This window comes from Parus major, chromosome 3, assembly GCF_001522545.3.
Source record: "Parus major isolate Abel chromosome 3, Parus_major1.1, whole genome shotgun sequence".
NCBI classification, from domain to species: Eukaryota; Metazoa; Chordata; class Aves; order Passeriformes; family Paridae; genus Parus; species Parus major.
In genome coordinates, this window is record NC_031770.1 from 92,989,593 (window position 1) to 93,010,613 (window position 21,021).

General features: G+C 35.0%; 1 protein-coding gene across 14 annotated transcripts in view; it reads right to left on the reverse strand.

The window, feature by feature from the left end:
- DLGAP2 (DLG associated protein 2) overlaps positions 1 to 21,021 on the reverse strand; it is a 451,519-nt gene that overhangs the window by 215,715 nt on the left and 214,783 nt on the right. For all 14 annotated transcript variants that reach the window (XM_015621029.2, XM_015621018.1, XM_015621017.1 and 11 more), the window contains one exon: positions 20,510 to 20,542. In XM_015621029.2, the coding sequence (XP_015476515.2) occupies positions 20,510 to 20,542 (33 nt within the window). The remainder of the gene's footprint in view (positions 1 to 20,509; positions 20,543 to 21,021) is intronic.

A 21,021-nucleotide genomic window follows, 5' to 3' on the forward strand; every position in this document is an offset into this window, starting at 1 on the left:
GGTCAGAAATACTTTTAATGAAATTGTGCTCATTTACAACACAGGAAAATACAGCACAAATAGTACAGAATTGATGAAAATTTGACCTTTCATGAGACCACAATGTCTTCTATTATAAAGTTTCCTTGGTTTGATCTAATCACAGATTAGATCAAATTGGATAAAATTAGCTGGATTTCTACTGGCTATATATCACCAAGAATATAATATACTCCAGTTCATAGGAAAGTAGAATTCTTCAGTCACTCATTTCAAAGGTGATTCTACCCCTCTGTTCTGCTCTCATGACACCCCAGCTAGAGGACTGTTGTCAGCTCTGGGGCCCCAGAAGAAGGAGGACAGGAAGAAGAAGGGCCTGATGAGTCCAAAGCAGGCCATGAAGATGATCAGAGGGCTGGAGAAGGTTTCCTATGAGGAGAGTTGGGGTTGTTCATTAAAGAAAGAGAAGAGAAAAGGCTTCTGAGTGATCTAAAGGCAGGTATACTACCTGAAAGGGGCATAGAAGGGAACAGGAGAAGGAACTTGGGCATGGAGATATAGGATAAGGGGGAATGGCTTAAAACTGAAACAGGTCAGGTTTAGATCAGATATTAGGAAAAAAATCTTCACTATGAGGGTGATGAGGCAATGGAATGAACAGGTGCCCAGAGCAGTTATGGATGCTCCTTCCTTCAAAGTGTTGAAACCCAGGCTGGATGTGGCTTTAAGCAAGCTGGTCTAGTGGGAAGTGTCCCTGCCTCTGGCAGGGAGGTTGGAAATATATGATCTTTAGGGTCCCTTCCAACCCAAACCATTCTAAAGTTCCATGAATATAATAAAAATATTACTAAATAAAAGACCACAGGAACCTTCTTAAAGGTTTCATTAAATTAAGGTCATACTTTAATAAACAGAAGAATTATAACAGCTACTGGGAAAAAAAATGAACCAAGTTTGTTGAGAATAACCAAATGTTTTGATCATGAATTAAAGTCTTCCTAAATTAATTAAAACGCCATTAAATACCTTTTAGCATTTCTTATTAGAGACTCTAGAAGCATGCTCCGAAGACTTCCATGGCAAAAGAAACATTAATAAAAATGTGTATTTGTGTAGCATAGCATTTTTTTTTCTAAACAGAGTATTATACCAGTTTTAATCACCTTTAGAGTCAGAAGAAATGTCAGTAATTCTGATTTTCTGGGGATGAAGCTACCATAAGAACAGAGAGGAAATCACAGATTTTTAATTTGAAGCTGAGAGAACAATGCCTTGCATACTAACTGCCTATAAAATACTCAAGTGAAATGCTGATTAAAGAAAAAGTATTTTACTGTTGCACTGATGTATCAACATATATTTGGCAGCTAACATCAAGAAAAGAAAGTTAAAAAAAAGGAAACCAAAACTAAAGTTAGATTAATGAAAGAAATAAAAAATATTTAGCCAGAAAACCCTTTTGATTCGAAAATGCAAACAAGGACTTCAGATCTCTCAAGGTCTTTGTTACCTGTGTAATGCTTTTTGATAAATGTCTTGTTCTAAATAAATGTCTTGTTCTAAATACCATAACATCTATATTTTTGTATCACAATGGCAAAGCAAAAAGGGTATTTCTCAAAACTGGTTCTGTAGGAACAGAGGAGTTTTAGAAATGCCACAGTTTTAGAAGTGCACAATGTGTTTCAGGAAGAGATCTGAGCAGCTCTGAAATGTGTCTAGCATCATGCTCCAGCAGCAGCAGTGAACCAAATGCAATTCCTCTGCTGTGCTTCTGCACTCCTCCCATGCACACTTATTCATACCAAAATTGCTAATGTAAATTCAGTGTCTGTAAGTACTAACACAACTAATTCTGCTTCCAACACCAAGGGGTGACTCCCTTCACCAGCAGTGTATAAGAATCCCCCCCTCTAAGCACAAAAAATAGAGTTTTAGGAGTCCCTGTGGCTGCTTTGGAGGAAGAACCAAGCACTCAGATGATATCATATCTAGACTGATTTCTGATCAAATGATTCAGGCCTTCCAAGAATGCATTTCAAAGAAAACTGGAGCAGCCAGTGAGGGTGGGATTCATCTGACCAAGAGCTGATATCTGCAGTATTCTGTGCAGACATCTGCTTCTGTCACTGATTTTACAGTCAGCAAAGATTCATCTGGGAATACAGGTCTTCCTTAAAGAAAAGTCAGATGAGCAGACTTGAGGCAGAGTGTGGGAAAACAGTGAAAGAATGGTGAGGATTGTTGCAAACATGCTCAGGTGACTTACAGATGGGGTGTTAAAAAACATACATGTTACACTAATAGTACTTTAGTCTTGTGTGCTTGACAAGCAGAACACCTGTGTTTAGGAAATGCAGGCCTGTGATACTCAGAGGCACCCTGTGGAAGTTGCCCGAGACTCCTGCCCTGCTGTGGGAAAGATCAAAGTGGTTGAGTGAATTCACACAGTGCTGTGTGAATCCCTGGAAGCCATGTGGGAACAGCAGGTGCAGGCAGGCTCTGGCACAGAGTGAGCTCCGTGGTGCCTGTGTCCCAGCCCGTGTGCCACTGCCCAGCTGCTGCCTGGAGGCTCCCCAGCCTGGTGAGGTTAGCAAAATAAATTCACACCTCGCATTTAATCTGTGGCTTTGCGTTTGTTCCTGTGTCCTGTCCGTCCTGAGACACTCCCGCTGTCACTTCTCTTTGCTGCTTGCACTGGGGGGCAGGTAGGTGCAGGATGTTAGACTATGGCTAAAGGGAGGGAAAAGAGCACTTGCCATGGCAAAAACTGAACTTGTGAGCAATATATAGAGGAAAGGAGTAGTAAGAGAATGGAGCAGGAAAAAAGGATGAGAATGAGCTTTGGAGAACAGAACTGGAGATAGAGGAATAAGGAAAGAAAAAGAAGAGATGAATAAGAAAGTCCTCTCACTTGAAAAAAAAAAAACCCAGAAACGAAATAATCCAAAAGGTTAATAAATTATATTTATTCAGGTTCCTAATTGCTTGAAGTATTCATTTTTAACAGAGCTATTGATGTTTTCTGCACTTAGGAAAAAAGCTGAGGCTCCAGATATGAGAAACTCACCACTTTTTATTTTTCTTCCCTTTTTTACTTATTTTTCTTTTTTTTATTTTCCTTTTTTTTTTTTTCTTTTTAATTACTGGCTAACTTAGGAAGACACACTTTTCCATTTGCTAATTCCTCCCGTCCAAAACTGCTTGGGTAACATAGGAAAATACACTGTTTTATTTTCAACTACAGTAAAGGAATTAGTGTTCATATGATGAAGCTACTCTCCTGACATTAACATAAAAAACTTAAAAACACCAGGAAAAAAAGAATACAGAAATAAACAAGGACTTTAAGGTTGACCTTCCTAACCACAGTAGTTTTTTTCTTCAATAACTGAAATAAATTGAATTCCTGATTGGCTAAAGAAGGTCAAAATAGATATTTGGTAGTTAAGCAAGGATTCAAACAAAGGATGGTTTTGAGGGAAAAATTTTGCATTGCTTGTTATAACTGAAGAAAGAGGTTGTTCCAGGCTTATATAGAAAGCAATGTGAAAATACTGCAGAAATTTAAGGTTCTGCAAGGTGGATAGTCAGTAGCACCCAGAGTTCTGGATGGGTGCATTTTAATTAAATCAAAGTAAACAAACCAGAGCAGGGCCAAGTGTGAATCAAGCTGCAGGCAAGGTTGACATATGAAATTTGAAGGTGAATCTGAGGAAGTCTGAAGTTGCTGAAGAAGGAGAAAAGATAACAAAGAGAGAAGTGTGGGGTAATTTGCTTGGGGAAGAAAGAAGGACAGTAACTGTATCTGCAAGGTAATGAACAGCCTAGAGCAGAGGGAGATGCTGGGTGTACAAGCTGCAGCAGAGATGGTGTTCCTTGTCAGTATGTGGCTGATATACAAAACCCACCCCAGACTTAGGAATGGTGCTCACACTTTACAGGTTTACCTAATCCTTTTTTTTTAGCCCAAACATGCATAACAAATATACTTTTCTGAATTTTGAAGATTCATTTATGGGTCACTGACCACATTTTGAGTTTAAAGCAAGTTCTTCTATTTTTTAATACTGTAACTGGTTAATTGTGGAGCAGCTGAGTAATCAACAAATACTCTTATTTTTTGGAAACAAGTTTAGGATTAAGTTAATATCTGTAGAGATTAGTAACACAAAAAGGTCTTCAGTCTTGTTCCCCGGGAATTCTGCAGGCTGGGACTTGCAGTGCAGAGGACAACATGATGGAAAGGTTTACAAAACATATGCAAAATGGAAAACAAATTAAAAAGCTTCATCCATAAGTAACATTACAGAAGTGATCATCCTGGACAGTGCCACTTTCAGTGCACTTGTTTTCGCACATTTCTTTTCTTAGATTGATCAATAAATAAATAAAAACCTTGCTAAAAATTCTAGGCTAAAATAGCACTTGTGAGCAAGAGGTAGGACAGCTTGTCAAAATACTTTTCCCCATGTATTTCACCCTCCTTTTACAGGAAAAAAGTAAATATACAGCTCAAATGTTCAAGTGATCTAGTAGGTACAACTGAGATGCATTTTTTATCTAAAATGAGAATATAAGCTTTTATATTAAAACTATTAAATCTAAGGCCGTTTATCTTATGACTCCTTACATATATGTACCCTGATTCACAGTGAAAATCATGGACACAGCTGTAGGCAGAGAAAACTTTGCATTATGTATAGAAAGCAGGCTTTTTATCAATTGCTAGAATATTCCCAGAATAGCAGGTTTCAAGATATAGTTAATTCAATTAATTGTCAAATGCTTTTAGAATTTAGTTACATAGAAGCATTTTGCAGGTCATTAACTGCTATGTTTCTCACTAATGGGGTGCTACATTAAATAGTAAATAAATTATATTAAACATATTAAGTTCAACATTGATTAAAATGATAGAAAACCTCTCTTTGAAGACATATACACTTTTGCCTGAATGCCTTTTTGCAAGAAAAACAGGCTTGGCTGTTTTTGTATATGCAAAGACACCCGACAGGAGACTTTGCTCAACAGCAAATTAAATTTCACTCTGTGTTTACAAGGGATGAGTTAACTGCTGGAGGATATCTGCATATCAAAAGTGCACTAGTTTGATAAAATAGATGTAAGCATCCTGACTGTCAGTTAATAACAGCAGCAATGTTCTCATGGAAATTAGGCTTTTAAATATGGGTTTGCATACAGAAAGTGTTCATAAACAGGTCCCATGTCAGGTATTTTAGGGTTTTATCATTTTAAGTCATTCTTAATTTCAGCTTTGTATTTTTGGTAACATGATTATACAAGTGCAGCACAGCAGAAATGCTTACATTCATTCCTGAAATTCATAATATATATAGCCCTTAAATCACATTTTTTTCCCATTCCATTCAACATTGCTTCACTGTAGTATTCAGCTTTACATTCTTGACAATTAAGGCTGACTTGATAATTAAGAGCCAGCTGATGCTTAGTTTTCAATGGGAATTCAATGGTAGGTGGGGAAGCCCTATTGATCTATGAAAAAAATAATTGCTCTTTTTCCACAGCTGTCAAAAAAATATGCCTAATCCAACAAAAAATGTCAGCACAGGCTTAATCTGGTTATTATTACAAACATATAATGAAATATTTAAACTTGACTGCTTAAGACAAAGCATGTGCTCAATTGAGCAGCTAAGCAGAGAACTAAACAAATAACATATTAGCCTTTCTTAGGCTGTTGATTGACCAGCAATTTCACAGCTGAATTTTATATTTAAAAGTGCATGCATTGCTCTTGGTCCAAGGCCTGGGAGCTGTATACTTCAAAATGTCTATATGGATCTGAGAGTCTGAGACTTTTACACATTCCAGACACAGCAGCTACAATCCTGCAAGTGACTTTCTTTCCATCTTCAGAGCACTGCTGTGCTTTGGGAACAGCCAAAGGTCCAACATGCCTGAATTCTGTAAGTCTGAAAGGCTCCAGTCTCACCAGAGCTTTAGCAGGGATGCCACAGCTGATCAAACAATTGCCATCCTGTTGCACATCTTCTGAGAGCTGCAGCAGGTTTCATTCCTCATCACACAACCTCCAAGGCAATTCTATCAATCATCCTTACTAGCATACTCTTGTGCTGCATTATAAGTGCAGTCCATGGACATTTAGGGACAAGTGGCAGTGGAAGCAGAGAATGATTTGAAGGACTTTTCAAAATATTTAATACTTTTCTATACAAGAAATAGGAACTATGTCTTGGTCTTAATTCATTAGTACTCAGGTTGCAAGTTGTCTCTCTGGCTACCTATTGAGCTCTCTTGTATATTAAATATACAGCTCTGGGAAAAATAGTTATTAATCAGAACAGTCATAAGTGGCAGCATTCAACAGTTTGATTTATACTTTAACAAAGTCTAATTGATCTAAGTAAAACAAAAGAAAGGAAATCACAGTGGGAAGAGAGGGAAATAATTTGTGGGTCAGTTTAGCCAGTCTTGTCTTGTGCATCAGTTTGAGAAAGGAGACAAAGGACAGAATCGATTTGGATATCAAGCTTACCTAAGAAACAGATGTTCTGTTTCAGGACTACATTTAATTCCTACTATATGCTTAATTACAAACTATTTTTTTGCATTAACACCTTTTCTCTTTCTCATTAAAAACTAAACTGGAAAACAACCCACTCACTGAAGCTGTGATATGTGCTCAGAGAGCAGCCCTTGAGCTCGCCTTTGTTACTTGATGTAAACATTCTGATGTCTTTTGAGGATCAAGGCTGTTTCCCTGCTCAATGCAGTAAAATGGCAAGAGACACAAACTGACTTGGGGGTAAACAAAACATGTTGATAAACAGAATATTACTTCATCTTTTTGTTTCTGAAATGCAATAAAAACACAAAAATCACACAATAAGTGGCCAGACTTGGATTATTGAGTCACTGAAGAAGGTACTTGTTTTACACTCAGCTTGAAATCAGTCCCTGGGGGCTGATGAAGGGAAGATCGAGGAAGGCCAGTGAAGTTGCTTTATCCAGAGCTGTAAGCTCAAGCACTTCAATGAATCCAAAGTAGACAGGCTGATGTCAGCATCCTGAACATCACCAAGAAACTTACTGGCTGCAAGCATAGCAAGCTTACCCTTTTAGTGTTCCAAATAATTTTCAGCAACATTAATGTTGCTAAAAGAGAGATTTTAAGCCTAGTAATCCACTGCATGGTCTCTCCAAAATGTGGTATTACTACAAGTGTCTCTTAAACATATTAGAATATATGAGAGGCCATGCTTTAGATCTTTTTATCCAAATTAACATTTCTCAAAACGGAAAAATGTAAACCGTAGGAAATACAAACAAATTGAAGTTATTTAAATGGAATTATTCACTAAACAGAGCTGTTTTGTGCATGAACTTCCTATGTTTCATTTTGATTCCTTACAAACAGAACCAGAATAGGTGACTGAATTTTGCTTTTGGTTCATGTGTTTGTCTATTTCCCTTGTAGCACTTTGGATAAACAGCCATCTACTCCTTCAAAGAAAGAATGATTACATAGACCACTGGAGATCTGTTCTATGTAAGATTTTAATCCAGACCAGGACATTCATCTGGAAAACAGACTCAGCTTCAGTGTTCCTGTTCTGAACTAAGTGGAACAGAGACTGAAGAACTTATCTCACATCTGAAGAAGAGCTTGTCAATAGTGTTTTGTTTTTATTTTATAAAACATTAGTAAGCACATTGTCATCTTAGTCCCTAAATTTCCAAGATATGCTTTCTTTACAACAGGTCTGAGCCTTTCTTCAGAAATTAACCTCAACCTAAACTTTTAGATCACTCCTTTAAAATTAATATTCATTATAGTCACTTCTCCTGAGGAGAGACACTGTATCAATGTTATTCCACCAGAAATTAGAGTCAGAAAAAAGCTTTCCAGAAGTTCAATAGAGCTAGGGAGCTTAATTTACCACTGTATGAGCAATTACTTCTCCGATAAATTATGCAGCGTTTATTAATTAATGTATTACCTGTTCAAACAAGAAACAAAATTCTCTACTGTGCATATTTTAGTAGATGGAATATGATACATGATGCTGCAATGAAACAGAAAGAGGAATGGAGGGAGTTATGGCACTAAATTCAGGGTGAGTCAGGAGAGATGTTTACCACAGGGTGAAAAATGTTCCATAAGGAATTGGTGAGTTGAAGAGAACATCAAAGCTGTGAATATTTACAATGCATTTATCTCTTTCTAAGCAAGTCAGAGAAAAAGAGCCTGACATTTTTGGAACTGCCCTGCTGTGTTCCCACATTTTTGTTTGAAAACAATTATCATTCATTTCTAAAAATTTATTAAAATGTTGCTTCTGCTAAACAGTGTCACTTCTGCTTAATAAATTTCCTTTGTCTTCACAGTACATTTGATCACTTTTTAGATCATACAGCTTATTAAGAAGGTCTCTGTGGACTCAACCAAAACCTACTATATGTTATTTGTAATTTAAAATTTAGTAAGCAACCAGTCACTACAAAACAAGCATAAACATTCTGACTGCAGTTTACTCCTTAAGTATTTACTATACTGAAAAGAGAGATATTTAGATAAGATATTAGGAAAAAATTCTTAATTATGTGGGTGGTGAAGTATTGGAACAGGATGTGCAGGGCAGTTGTGGATTATCACTTCCTTGAAAGTGTCCAAGACCAGGTTGGATGGGGCTTTGAGCAACCTGGTCTAGTGTAAGGTGATAGAATGGGATGATCTAAAGTTCTCTTCCAACACAAACCATTCTCTTATTCTATTTAAAACCAGCCCTGTTAGGTTCTGTCTCACAGCCTTTTGTTGCTGTGGTCACTTAGATTGTCATTGAATGGAACAGCATTTTGTGATGTGATCACAGCTGATTCACAACAGATTAAAATGGAACACTGTCCTCTTACTACATAATTGTACTGTTTACTACTACAGCTTTTAAACCTTAAAAGTAATCCAAATGTTGATTCATTGTATTTTTTTTTCTAATTCTCTGTTGGAAGCCCTTAATTCTCAGGCAGCAGATTTTTCTGGAAAAAAACAGCCTCTGCAGACAAAGAGATATACTGAAAACCATATAGAGTGACTGTATATTTTTTTAATTTAGCAATAATAACATATTATTTAATATGATCTAATATTTAAAAAATGTATTTCCAGCAGTATCCCAGAATGCAGTATGGGACATTATTCTTTTTAACTCCAAGTACTGCATTTATATCTCCAGAGTTGGTTGTTTCTGAAGTTTCTACTGTAAATGTAATTCATGAGATGTTAATGAGTGAGTAATGTCATTTTTCAGTTGTGAGGGTAACGTAGGTTTGCTACAAAATGCTCATTGTTTAGAACCAAGTAGTAATTGTACTTTTACAGCAAGATCTTGTGGTCAGTCAGCAGGGATAATAGGCAACTACACAGTGAGGTAGGGCTGTATTTTGTTTCTGCTTCTGTCAATGCTCAACTTTGGATTCTCCTCCAACTCTTCCTGTTATCTCCATCATTCTTAGACAGACAGTAACAAATTGCCTACTTCTTTCCACTGTGAGTTGGAATGATTGATTTGTCAATGTCTAGTTAAAATATATTGTACAAGTCTTTATATGTCTTCATATTCAGAGGCTGATCTTTCTAAAAGATAATGTTAGGAATAGAGCACAGATGCAGGCACAAAGTATTCAACTCATCTGTCTTGTAGAAGAAAAACCTAGTGCAAAATTTCCTTAACTGTCCTGTTTCAAACACATTAATCATTTCAGTTTGTGTTGCCTATTCAGTCAGATACATCAAGTTCTGAGCTTGCTCTGCTGAAATAATTGTGCCAGAAAGGTACTATGTGGTTCAGCAGAGCACAAATGTTTTCCACAGATATATTAAAATGCTAAAATGGGGCCAAATTCACTGCAGGTATTAAAACCACCATCCTTTAGAGGCTGTGACACTGGAAAAAAATCCTGCATCAATGGAATAGAGCATGAATTCCAGTTTTCAAGTTGGTCTTTTTCCTTCTTCTGTTACATCTTCTATCATATCCACGACTGATCTTTTGTACTAGATGATGCTTCTGTATTTGGTTTTCCCAGTGAGAGAAATGGATGTGTTTAATCTCTTTCCATGGTGTCTCTACTCTCATGTCACAAAATGAGAACTCTAAGCTCAGCTAAATTGGCTTGGGAGATCATAAATCTGTCTGTGTCCCCTCAAGTTATGGGTAATCTGAGGTCATCTTTTCAAGGTTAAAGACATTGAACACTAAGAAACAAATTAGATATATAAAGATTCTGCAAATAAATCACATTTATCTTATTGTGACTTAAACCATGATCCAGCACAAGAAAAATCTTATACTGTGTCATAAAACACAGAGAGGGATCTCCCTTCTTTTGTTCCTTGCTGCTCTTGAATATCACTGTTGGTGATAGTTCAGAATTTCTTTATATTTTCCCAATTCTGCTCTTGTGTAAGTCCCATCATCTAAAGCTTTACCTCTCTTTTGCAAGGTTTCTGGCTTCTTTGTTAAGGAGAAATTTGATCTCTTTTCTACCTGAAATCCTCCATCAGTCAATGACTCTGTTGCGTCTTTACCAAAGATCTGGAATTCAACCTTGAAAGCTGAGTTTGTCCTTGTCATGTGTCTTGTGGGAGCTGTGTTTATATCTATGGTTGTTGAAGCTTAGAAACCTCACACTGCTAGTCTTTTGCCTAAAGGAAGATATTTTCCTTTTACCTTTTTTAGGCTTTAGATCAATATGAAGACATTCATATACAGATTTATAAAAAAGCCCCATACTTAAAACAGAGTGCACTCTGACCCAACCTTTGCAGGCATAGAACCTTTGGTATCACACAGGATTCCTAAATTACATACTGATTGCTGCAAAGACTTTCTCATGGCAGACCCAGTAATAACATGTTATTTTATGACAGCACTTTTATAACATGAAGTAAATCATTCTGAAAAACCCTCTCCCAAGCTGGGCTTAAACTCTCAGCAACTGGCTACCCAGAAAACACAACACATACATAACCTCATGGTATCAAGAGTCAGTTTTAGCTTACAGAAGGCCAGAATTTGAACTGCATCAACTTGATGATAAAGTGTCTAGTCTGCTAGCACAGACCAAATAAGATTATTTTTGGCTTGTCTTCAGGAATATCCTCCAGATCCTCTCTGTTGTTTCTGTGGTACAAGGCAAATATTGCAGTGATTAAATAACCACTTAATCAGCTGCTTCACCACCAGAAAACTGGAAATCACTATGTCTAGCACAAAACTATTCTTAACATAGTTTATACACAGTAAATACAAAGGAAACAAAGGAAGACAGAAAACACCGACATGTTCTTAATCAGTAAGGGAATTAATTTTCTTCTATATCTATATGACGAACTGAAGGTTATTGAGGAAAAGACAAAAAAAATATCTATGGTTCCATTTCAAAGCATTAAGTTAAAGTCTTATTTCAGTTCACAAAATCCATAATTTACAATAATCTACAAGAGTAATTTTGTTCCATCGCTAGTTTGCTCTTGGTAAGGAACAGAGACTGCTGAGATGGAATTATCTTAAAAGCTCCTTTTCAGAATGGAGTCTGATTTGCAAACACAGACATTCATTTCTTAAAAAGGACACTGATATTATATACTTGACAAACAAAAAACTTAATGGCATAATGAAAATTCACCACAAGCTAAAAACCCCCAAAAAATTAGTTTCCACATACAATGAAAGATAAATGATTTCTATGTTTTAATAATTAGTCTGTCTCATAAGAAATGTTGAAAATGGACATTAGTGTAACCAAGCTCAACATTCAAAGTTTCTAATTAACTAGTCCATTCTGAACAGTGAACAAAGTTATTATCATTTTCTTCCACATAACTTATTGGACCATCTACAAAGCCCTATATCTGACAGAATACATTCATCCCATTATCTCTTCATGGGCCATGTTGATGTTAAATAAAACAAATAAAGAGGGAACCATGTCTTTTGTGAAGCATTAATGTAAGGGCTCATTCCTTTTGCTAAGCATGCTGAGGCATTCAGTGGTAGTCCATTTGTACCACTGAGACAAGTAAGCTGAGGGGAAAGAACAAACTCACTCAAGTTTCTGCTATATTGTGTGAGGTTAAAATTTGTAAAACCAGCTTTGGGGTCGGAACTGTGCTGGGAAGGACATGCTGCCTCTTGATGCACCTGGAAAAGCATTTTTCCAGTAACTGGAACACTATGTCAAGATTTTTCTGAACTATTTTTCAGAGACCAGCACTGAAAATCTTGTTTAACATTCATATGCACAAGCTAATTGTTATTAACACAGTTGCTGCCATCATATTTTTCATGAACAATCAGTCAGCAGATTCAAAAAAGTATTTCCAACCACATACTGAAAGCTATTTGTCACATATTATTACATAAAAACATTGCCTTTAGTATTTTATAAGGAGTGAGAAGATTCTAGTGACTAAAATTGTGATGAAACACTATGGAAAATAATCAGCAGGTACAGAAGACTAAATCAATCTGCTTGAAGTTATTTGCTGTGAAAGTCCTAGTTCTGTTTCTAGACAGTATTTCCACTAATATCAGTTTCAGCTCTGCACTAAGAGCTCAGGATTTTCATACTTTGTTGAAATGAACATTGCCAGAAGTTATCTAAGATTTATGCAAATATACACTCTAGGAGAAATCAGCATTCTTTCTGCATGGAAATATCTGTTAAATTAATGCAGGTTTTGTCTTCAAAACCATCTTCCTTTTGCTAGCACACTATTTCTTAACCTTTTCAGATTAATGATCTAGAATCAAAGTAAAAATCATTCATGATCTGCTCAGTCAGAATGAAATGTGTACATGTGTGCAGTAATAATCATGTACTTTATCTATGCATAGGCTTCAGAAGATGGATTGGAAATATTCAGTCTTGAAGTATGTGGTGATAGGAATGGAAGTTTTTCTCTGCTTTCTGTTACAACTGTGCTTCTCAAACTCTACAATTACAGATTTTTTTTTTAAGACTCCCCCTTTACCAAGAAGAATTAAACACTGATTGAGAAACAATAACTTAATCTTGCATACAGATGATCCAGTGGCATTTTGAGCATTTTGCATCTCATTCATGTTCAACTTTATATTTAGAATTAGCCTCACCTTTTCCTAGGAAAGGACAAAGATACTTACAATTCCCCAGTAGTGCAAGGCTCCTGTTGGATACAAAACTGCAAACTAAGGCAGACCTAAATTTCCTTTTAAGTAGGTGTCTGCAGAGGCCAGGATGACCATCTGAGCCTTCCCTGAGCCTGGGACTACAGGACAGGTCCACGGAGTGATATGGTGAAAATCAAATCAAATTTGCAAACTGTTCACCCCAATCTACACATTGCACAACAACAACAACAACAACAACACCCACAAACCCAAAAAACTAAAAAAAAAACCAAAAAAGCAACAAACAAACAAAAAAACTACAAAAAAAACGGACCCATAATATCAGCTTTACCAGGTCAAATCCATAGTAAATTAAATTAGGAATGAATGTTGAAATGTGCCACCTTTTAAAAAAAATAATAAGTCCTTATATTTAGTTAGAAATCCACCATGTTTCTTATCCTACAAAGATGCAGAAGTATGTTTGTAAACCATACAGTATGATAGAAACTGTAGGCAATATTCTGTAGACAGTACTGTTCAACAGAAAGAGTTCTGCTATGTATGCATACAAAGAAGTATTACAGTTGAATTGCAGAGCATGGAAATTAGAAGCTAAGGGAAAGCACAGGCAGCTCACACTATAAAAGTTCTCATTTATGAGACATACTTCTAAAAGAGCATCTTTAAGAGGAAGGTCCTTCTGCAGAAATTAACATTCAGCAGACAAATCTGGCATAAGATCAAGTACTCAAAACAGGACATTGAATGTAATATGAAAATGTGCTAAACAGTTAACAAAATAAGAGAAATGGAAGCAAGAACTGTACATATATACATATCTACTTCTATGCAAAGGTTAATTTAAAATATCAGCATCTTCTAGGCTGCACTGACCTTACTCACACTGGCCTCCCCTCCAGCAAACACGGCAGACCTGAGACTATTCCCCTACAGGAATAAATTACATTTGCAACTTCATCCACTGTTAGTAGAGGAAATATTCGCATTCCTAGTGCTGCATGAAGCCTTAAGTGTGTGCTGACTATAGCCTTGGAGGCCAGCTTTTCTCCCCTCATCCCCAGAAATCTAATCAACTTTTCACTTATTCAGTCATATTGGAGAAAAAGATAAGATGGTTCTTGTCTTTGTTTTTGTTTGTTTGTTTAATCACAACAATGTGAAATGAATGTGCATTTGGGATTACATCCTATTTATCTAAATTAAATCAGTTTTTTTTTTTCTTTTTCTGGTTTGCAAAACTCAGGGGAGTGGATCAGTAGACGAAAAAAACAAGAATAACATTGTAGTTTTGAGTACAGCTGTTTCCTGTACATATGAGAAGTAAAAAGAGCTGAAGAATTAAAATAATTTATTCCAAATATAAATTAAGTGAAGGCTTGGCACACTTTATTAAAGAAAATAATTTATTTTCTTAAAACAAAATGAGATTTTTTTATTTAAATATTTCTATCTTAAGTAACCACAAGATCGACTATAAAATAACCAAAATTAGTATCACCATATTTCACACTCAGTTTACATAGGACCTAGGCTTCTGAATATACCATTCTCTATTTCAATTCAACTAGATAAAGGGGGAAGCTTTATTACTATTCATAGACAAAATTACTAATTTTAAAAATGTCATATATAACTTCTTAAACTATATAAATATGATGGTTCAAAATTTAATCTTCAAATATTTTAAGTATAGCCAGACACTGAGAGCTTTTTCAGCAACTATATCTTTAGCAGACATAGTGTAAACAGCTTTTGCTGTCTGCCTAAATGCAGGTAACTTGAAAATGCAGCAGCAGCCTGTGGTTCAACATTGTTTGAAGAAAAATATTACTGTAACTCTTTCCTAAAAGTCATGATACACATCACAGCTCTTCATATAAAACACAGCACCTTTCAGAAATAATGCCCATTGTGAACATACTCTAACTGGGTATCCTAAAGAAATTAATTGGTAGAATCACACATTTTAGCCCAGTGGGAAAGATATTAAAAAATATTTAGGTTCATACAATCTCCAAATTTTGCAGGTTAGTTTTAAAAATGTATAGTGTAACTAACTTGCCTGTTTTTGTAAAAAAATAGTTCAATATTTACAGACTACCCAGTGAAGTACAACAGCAATACAATTCTGTGAAACTTGAAAAAGTTTCTATAAAAATGACAAATCAAAATGACTTTGAGAGTAGCAACTAAAGTGTTAAAAAAATGTTTATTAACAATACTTGTATCAGGAGGAGGTTTCATATGACCAGTAATGTAATTTCATTTATCATTATTGAAATGCTAGGGAGGAAGTTCACCCAGACACACAACTGTGTCTGTTCATGAAAATCAAGGTGTTGGTGTACAAATAAATCAAAGCAGAAAGACTGAAGATCTTGACCCTATATTTCCATAAAATTTTTATACATAGTTGAATGGACTCAGCATTATCTCAATCACTTCAGATAATAATTACGAATTATTATTATGTTCACAGCGGGAACCATAATCTATTTAAGTATTTCATAGTACATATACAGAACAAAAACATACAGTGGCAAAACTGTCAGCTCTCAGTGTAGATTATTAAATGTTACAATTAGCAAAATGAAGATTAAGTAAATTCTTATAATTAATAAGAATGTATTAATAATAAGAGTTATTAATATGCCTGCAATAGTTATCCATGAGATACCAAGGGAAATGTTTATATTCAGAGCCAGAACTACACAGACAGAACATCATCAATATTAAGACATATTGACAAGTTTAGGGTATTTTTTGATCTACCTACTCTCCAGATCCTTTATCTAAATAAGAAAAACGAAATCATAACAAAACAAAAAAAAAAAAAAACCAAAACAACCAAAGAAAAGAAAACAGGCCAACAAAACAAAGGAAAAAATAGACTTCTTTCCCCCCAAACTCCAACACACTATCATTAACCAGAGAACAAATGGCACCAAAGCTGATAGCACCTGAAATAAATACATCTCTCTAACACTGACATATCTGAAAAATAATTTTTTTCACCAAGGAATATAGAGTTTTTTGTTGTTACTGTCAACCATTCAGTGACATTTCTTGTATTTCCCAAATTACACAGAATATTTTATGCATCTTGTGAGCAAATAAAATTAAACAGTACAATTTATTTTTATTTCAGAACATTCAGAACTTCTTTTACTAAATAAAGAATTAAAATTATTTAAATTCATTTTCCACTATTTATCATATTGAAAATCCTCCTACAAGTAATTGACATAAACTTCTGTAAGGATAAATCTGTGACATATGCTAGCATTCTTGGAACTGATAAAAAAATTGAACAAACTTATTTTTTCTCAGAGAAAGACAAAATTATGTGGGCATCCGAGTTCAAAATTTAAATCAACAGCAAAAAAAATCTTAATCTTCTGACAAATGGATTTATTATCAGATAAAATATAATTGTGAGAAATTTCTGAATCTTTTGACACTTGGAGTCATTCAGTATCTATGGCTGTATGAACTATTAACTGTTTAACAGAAGAACAAGTTTAGGATAAAAATGCCAGTGTGCAATGTGAGACTAAAAAATAGGACTCATCCAAACACTCCTTTTGCATAGAATATTTATTTTACTAATTAAAAGACTCACTATTTAAAATTTGCTGCCACAAACCCAGTAAATCTAACAATCTCAACCAGTTCTTGCACTAGTTACTGGCAAAAAATAATGGGCAAAGTTAATTCAAACTATAGATGTATAACACAGCCCAAAAGAGATCTGAGACACTGAGGAAGAATCTGGATTACCTGGACAAATTACAGAAAGAGTAAGACACTACCAGAGTTATGAAGGATATTAAAAATGCCTGGAAGAAAATCTTTCATTTGTATAAGCTTTGAGAAGACAAGAGTGATCTAATGAAACCTTAGCTGCCACCAAAAGTACTTGTTTTCTGCCTTGATAATATAGAAAATTACATTTGATCATATCATCCTTTCGAAACCTTCTGTGAATAAATACAAAGGTTTAGAAAGAGCAGAAATATCTGCTAGAGGATTTATGGGGATAACTGCTCCTGAAACTTCTCATGACTACACCAGTGTGTCTAAAAGAGTACTTCAGCTGTCACAAAGACTTAGCTAGACGTGTCTGTAACATGCCATCCATCCTCACCCAAAATCTGAGCAGGAATATAGCAAAGTACAACCCAGCAATGTTTACCATGACGACATAATCTGTCAACTGCAGATCACTTCCCCAAATGTAGCTGTTGTCACCTCTCTGAAAGCATGATATTGCTGCTCTTGTGTTTCCAGAAGATGGATCTGCTTGAAGTAGCTGTGTTAACTGGATTCTGCAATTTTAGCTTCCTCCTAATACTTAAAAAAACCTGATGGTCTTCAAATATCTTACAGTGACAGGAATGGTGACTGGTGCACTATCAATAACAGAGCAAACCTATGATTTTTGAAGCAGAATACACAAGTCTTTGCAGCTCATACAAAAGATGCATTCTCATACAGAGACCTCAGCTTTGTCTAACTCATTCTCTTTAGACAGGACGTAAAGGAGAACATGTGACATATTTTACTGCACAACCACAAGTTCCCAGGGAAAACACTGAAATGAGAAATCTGTACTCATAATTTATATCTCCCTTCCATATCTGGTATGTTTTCACTCTACAAAATATGCATGATACACGCACATTGTTCCACACCTGTGCAACAACGTGCATGCAGATAAATGCATTTGCTTCCTGCAGTGCAGCACTAACTGCTAAGAACTGGCAAAGTGCCCCCAGCAAAGAGCCCTGTTTTACACAGCCCTGTTTTTATGTTTTTATGACACTGAGATAATCCAGGACAAAACTGCTGTTTTTGAAAGTTGGTTAGAGAGAGGATGAACAGTAAGGAGAACAGTGAGACTACAGATGACCAATTTGACAATCAGAATTCGAGGCTTGCAAAATACTTCCATTCTGTCACCTCTGTTACAGAAGCCCAGACATGATCAGAACACACCTAGCTGCTTGCATCTCTTTCAAGAAATGGTATAAACAGCTTCAGAGGAGCCCAGAAAACATAAGATATGAAACATTGTCTTCTTCTCACCCAAGCTGGGGAGATTTCCCCACATCTATTTCTCAGATGAATCTCTGTTTAACACTTTGGAAACGAGCATAGGAGGACTACACTGTGGCATGTCTGTCCTATAATTCTGCAAATTCACCTTGATATACTCAAGTACTTTAAGGCACTTAGTGAATTTTGATTTTTTTTTTATCTGAAAAAGAGAAAGAAAAAAGGAACTTGGAGGCAAACAGTATCCAACTTTAACTAATAGTCTCTGAATTTTCCTCAAATTCAAAAAAAAGCAAGCTACAAGCCACAAAGTATCTCAAATTTCTGAAAATGTGTACAGAGAAAAGTCAGAAATTACACTTAGAACACTGCAAAAACTTGATTTTTTTAGTTCTTCTCTTCTCTTAGTGTACTATGGAACCATAGCAAAATTTATAGAACATTGCACAATGTTCTAGGAAAAGAATACTTCTGAGAATTTTCTGGTTCTTTTTGTTTTGTTTTGGTTTGGTTTATACAACAGAGATATGAAGTTTCTCTTAGAATGGCCTTTTAAAAACTAAGGTCATATCCCCTGAGCAGCTGCTTCTTCATTACAAAATCACATATCAAACTTCTGTGAATGATAAGTGTTAGATAAGAATTTGTGCTAATCTGGCAAGGGAAAAACTTCAGATTCTGAGTCTTGTCACTAATCTAAGGTGACAGTTATATCAATATTTTTAAAATTGAGGCAGAGAATTGATAATTAGCATTCCACTAATATTGTGTTTTAGAGGAGAGACTGGTGATCCAGGAGACATTCACTCCTGGGGAAGTTCATTTCAGCACAGCTAAAAATGGAGTGTTATGTTCTTGAGGCCTATTCCTACAGTAGTACATATAACTGTCTTTTGAATGTGGGATTTTAGTCATGTAAATGTTCAAAAATATATTAACTTTTTTTTTTTTTATTTCCCTTTTTACAAAGTCCATATATATTTATTAATATTTGCAAAGCTGAAGAGGTATGAAAGAGGAGTAATGAAAAGAAAGGAAAACTATTGTTACAAAGCAGGCACAGCATACAATAAAACAGAACTAATCCAATGCATAACTTTAAAGTTGGCCAACCTTATCAGGAGAGAAATATCTAATGAAAGGCAAACAAACACCAATCTCATTTTTCCTTTTCATACATGTATCTGTATTATTGTAAATTTATCAAATGAAGGACAAAAAAAATTTAAAAATCAACAATTGACTGTTTATTAAAGGAATGGAGTCAAAACAAAATTCTAAAAGAATTTTTGTCAGTAGATAACAAAGGAGAAGAAGATAATTATTATTTAATTTACTGAGTTATTTCTCTAGATGCAAGGTCTCAAAGGCTTCCACTTCCAGCCTTCATATTGTAATAACTTGTCCCTCCTAAACTTATAAAACATTAGAAGCTGAAACTCTTTTTCAGCAACTATTCAAGACATAAAGCTGAATGTCATTCTAAACAGCCTAGAATCTATAATTTTATTTTTTAGTTCATATACTTTGCTCCAGCATTTACATTGACTATTTTGAGCTCTGTTTCTTAGAAAGACTCCTGATGGTTGATTTCAAACTAAGTCAACCTTTTAATGTTTTCTTTATAACAGTCCCAATGTTAATAAATAAGTAAATAAATAAATTAGAGATTTTTTTTTCAATAATGGCATACTTTAAAAATCATATTCTCATTGTTTGGGCTTTCATTTAAGTAAAAGGAGGATCTCATCTTGGTATTACATTAATCACTTGATTAAAACCCTAATACAAACCAACGAACACTGTCATGTGGGCACACATTTAAACTACATGAGTTTCTACTTAATTATCTTAATTTCAGAAGTAATATTTATTCACTTCATCTGCTAAAGTGTGTTAACCTCCCTGTAAATATAATATCTAATCCAAAAATATTTTTCATTTCTCTTTTGTGTACAATCTCTATGTTTTCCATCCTCAACTTGATGTCCTTAAATGTCTCTTTACACTCTCACTTACTGACAAATTAGTTTGACCAACACACAAAAGAAGAAGTAAATATTTCGGTTTTTGTTCTAATGGAATATTTCTCCCTTAAGGTATTTCCTGCCTGGAACATGTGCTCAGCTTGATTAAAATAATTTTTTGTATCTAACATAGGGTAGAAAGTCTTTCATTTGTTTCCATCACTTATGTACTATTTCCAATCTATTTTACACAGATATTATTAAAGTGAAGTGTTCACCTCTAGCTGCTTTGAAAAAATATTAGTAGGAAAACACACTCACCTTCAGGCTCCCCACAGAGTGTACACTGTGACTCTGCAGAGAAAAAGAGAAAATTATAATTTCTTTATTTTAGGATGTCATAATTATATCCAAATATAACAAAATTTAGAGAACTCAAAGTTAGCACAAAAAATACAATTCTATTTTCAGCACACATTTCTTAAAAGGTGCAAAATAATTTAAAAAATAAAAACATTTTTGCAGGAAGAATTTTAAAACAGAACTGTATAAATGTTTAGTTACATTTATATAACCTTCAGAGCCTCTAGATGACTGCATTCATGTAGCAGGACTTTTTGCTTCCACATGACTTTTTGTGTTTTGATATGTACAATACTGCAGTGACAGCAGTCACTCAAATAAAAAATTTAAGCCTGCTAATATTTTGCTATTGGAGGTAGCAAACAGTAATAGTGACAGAGTTATATTCCTTTTTCATAAAAGACTCCCAAGTTCTCCTAGGCAAGAGAAGTCAAACACTCATTCAAATGTACACTTACACTATGGAAAAC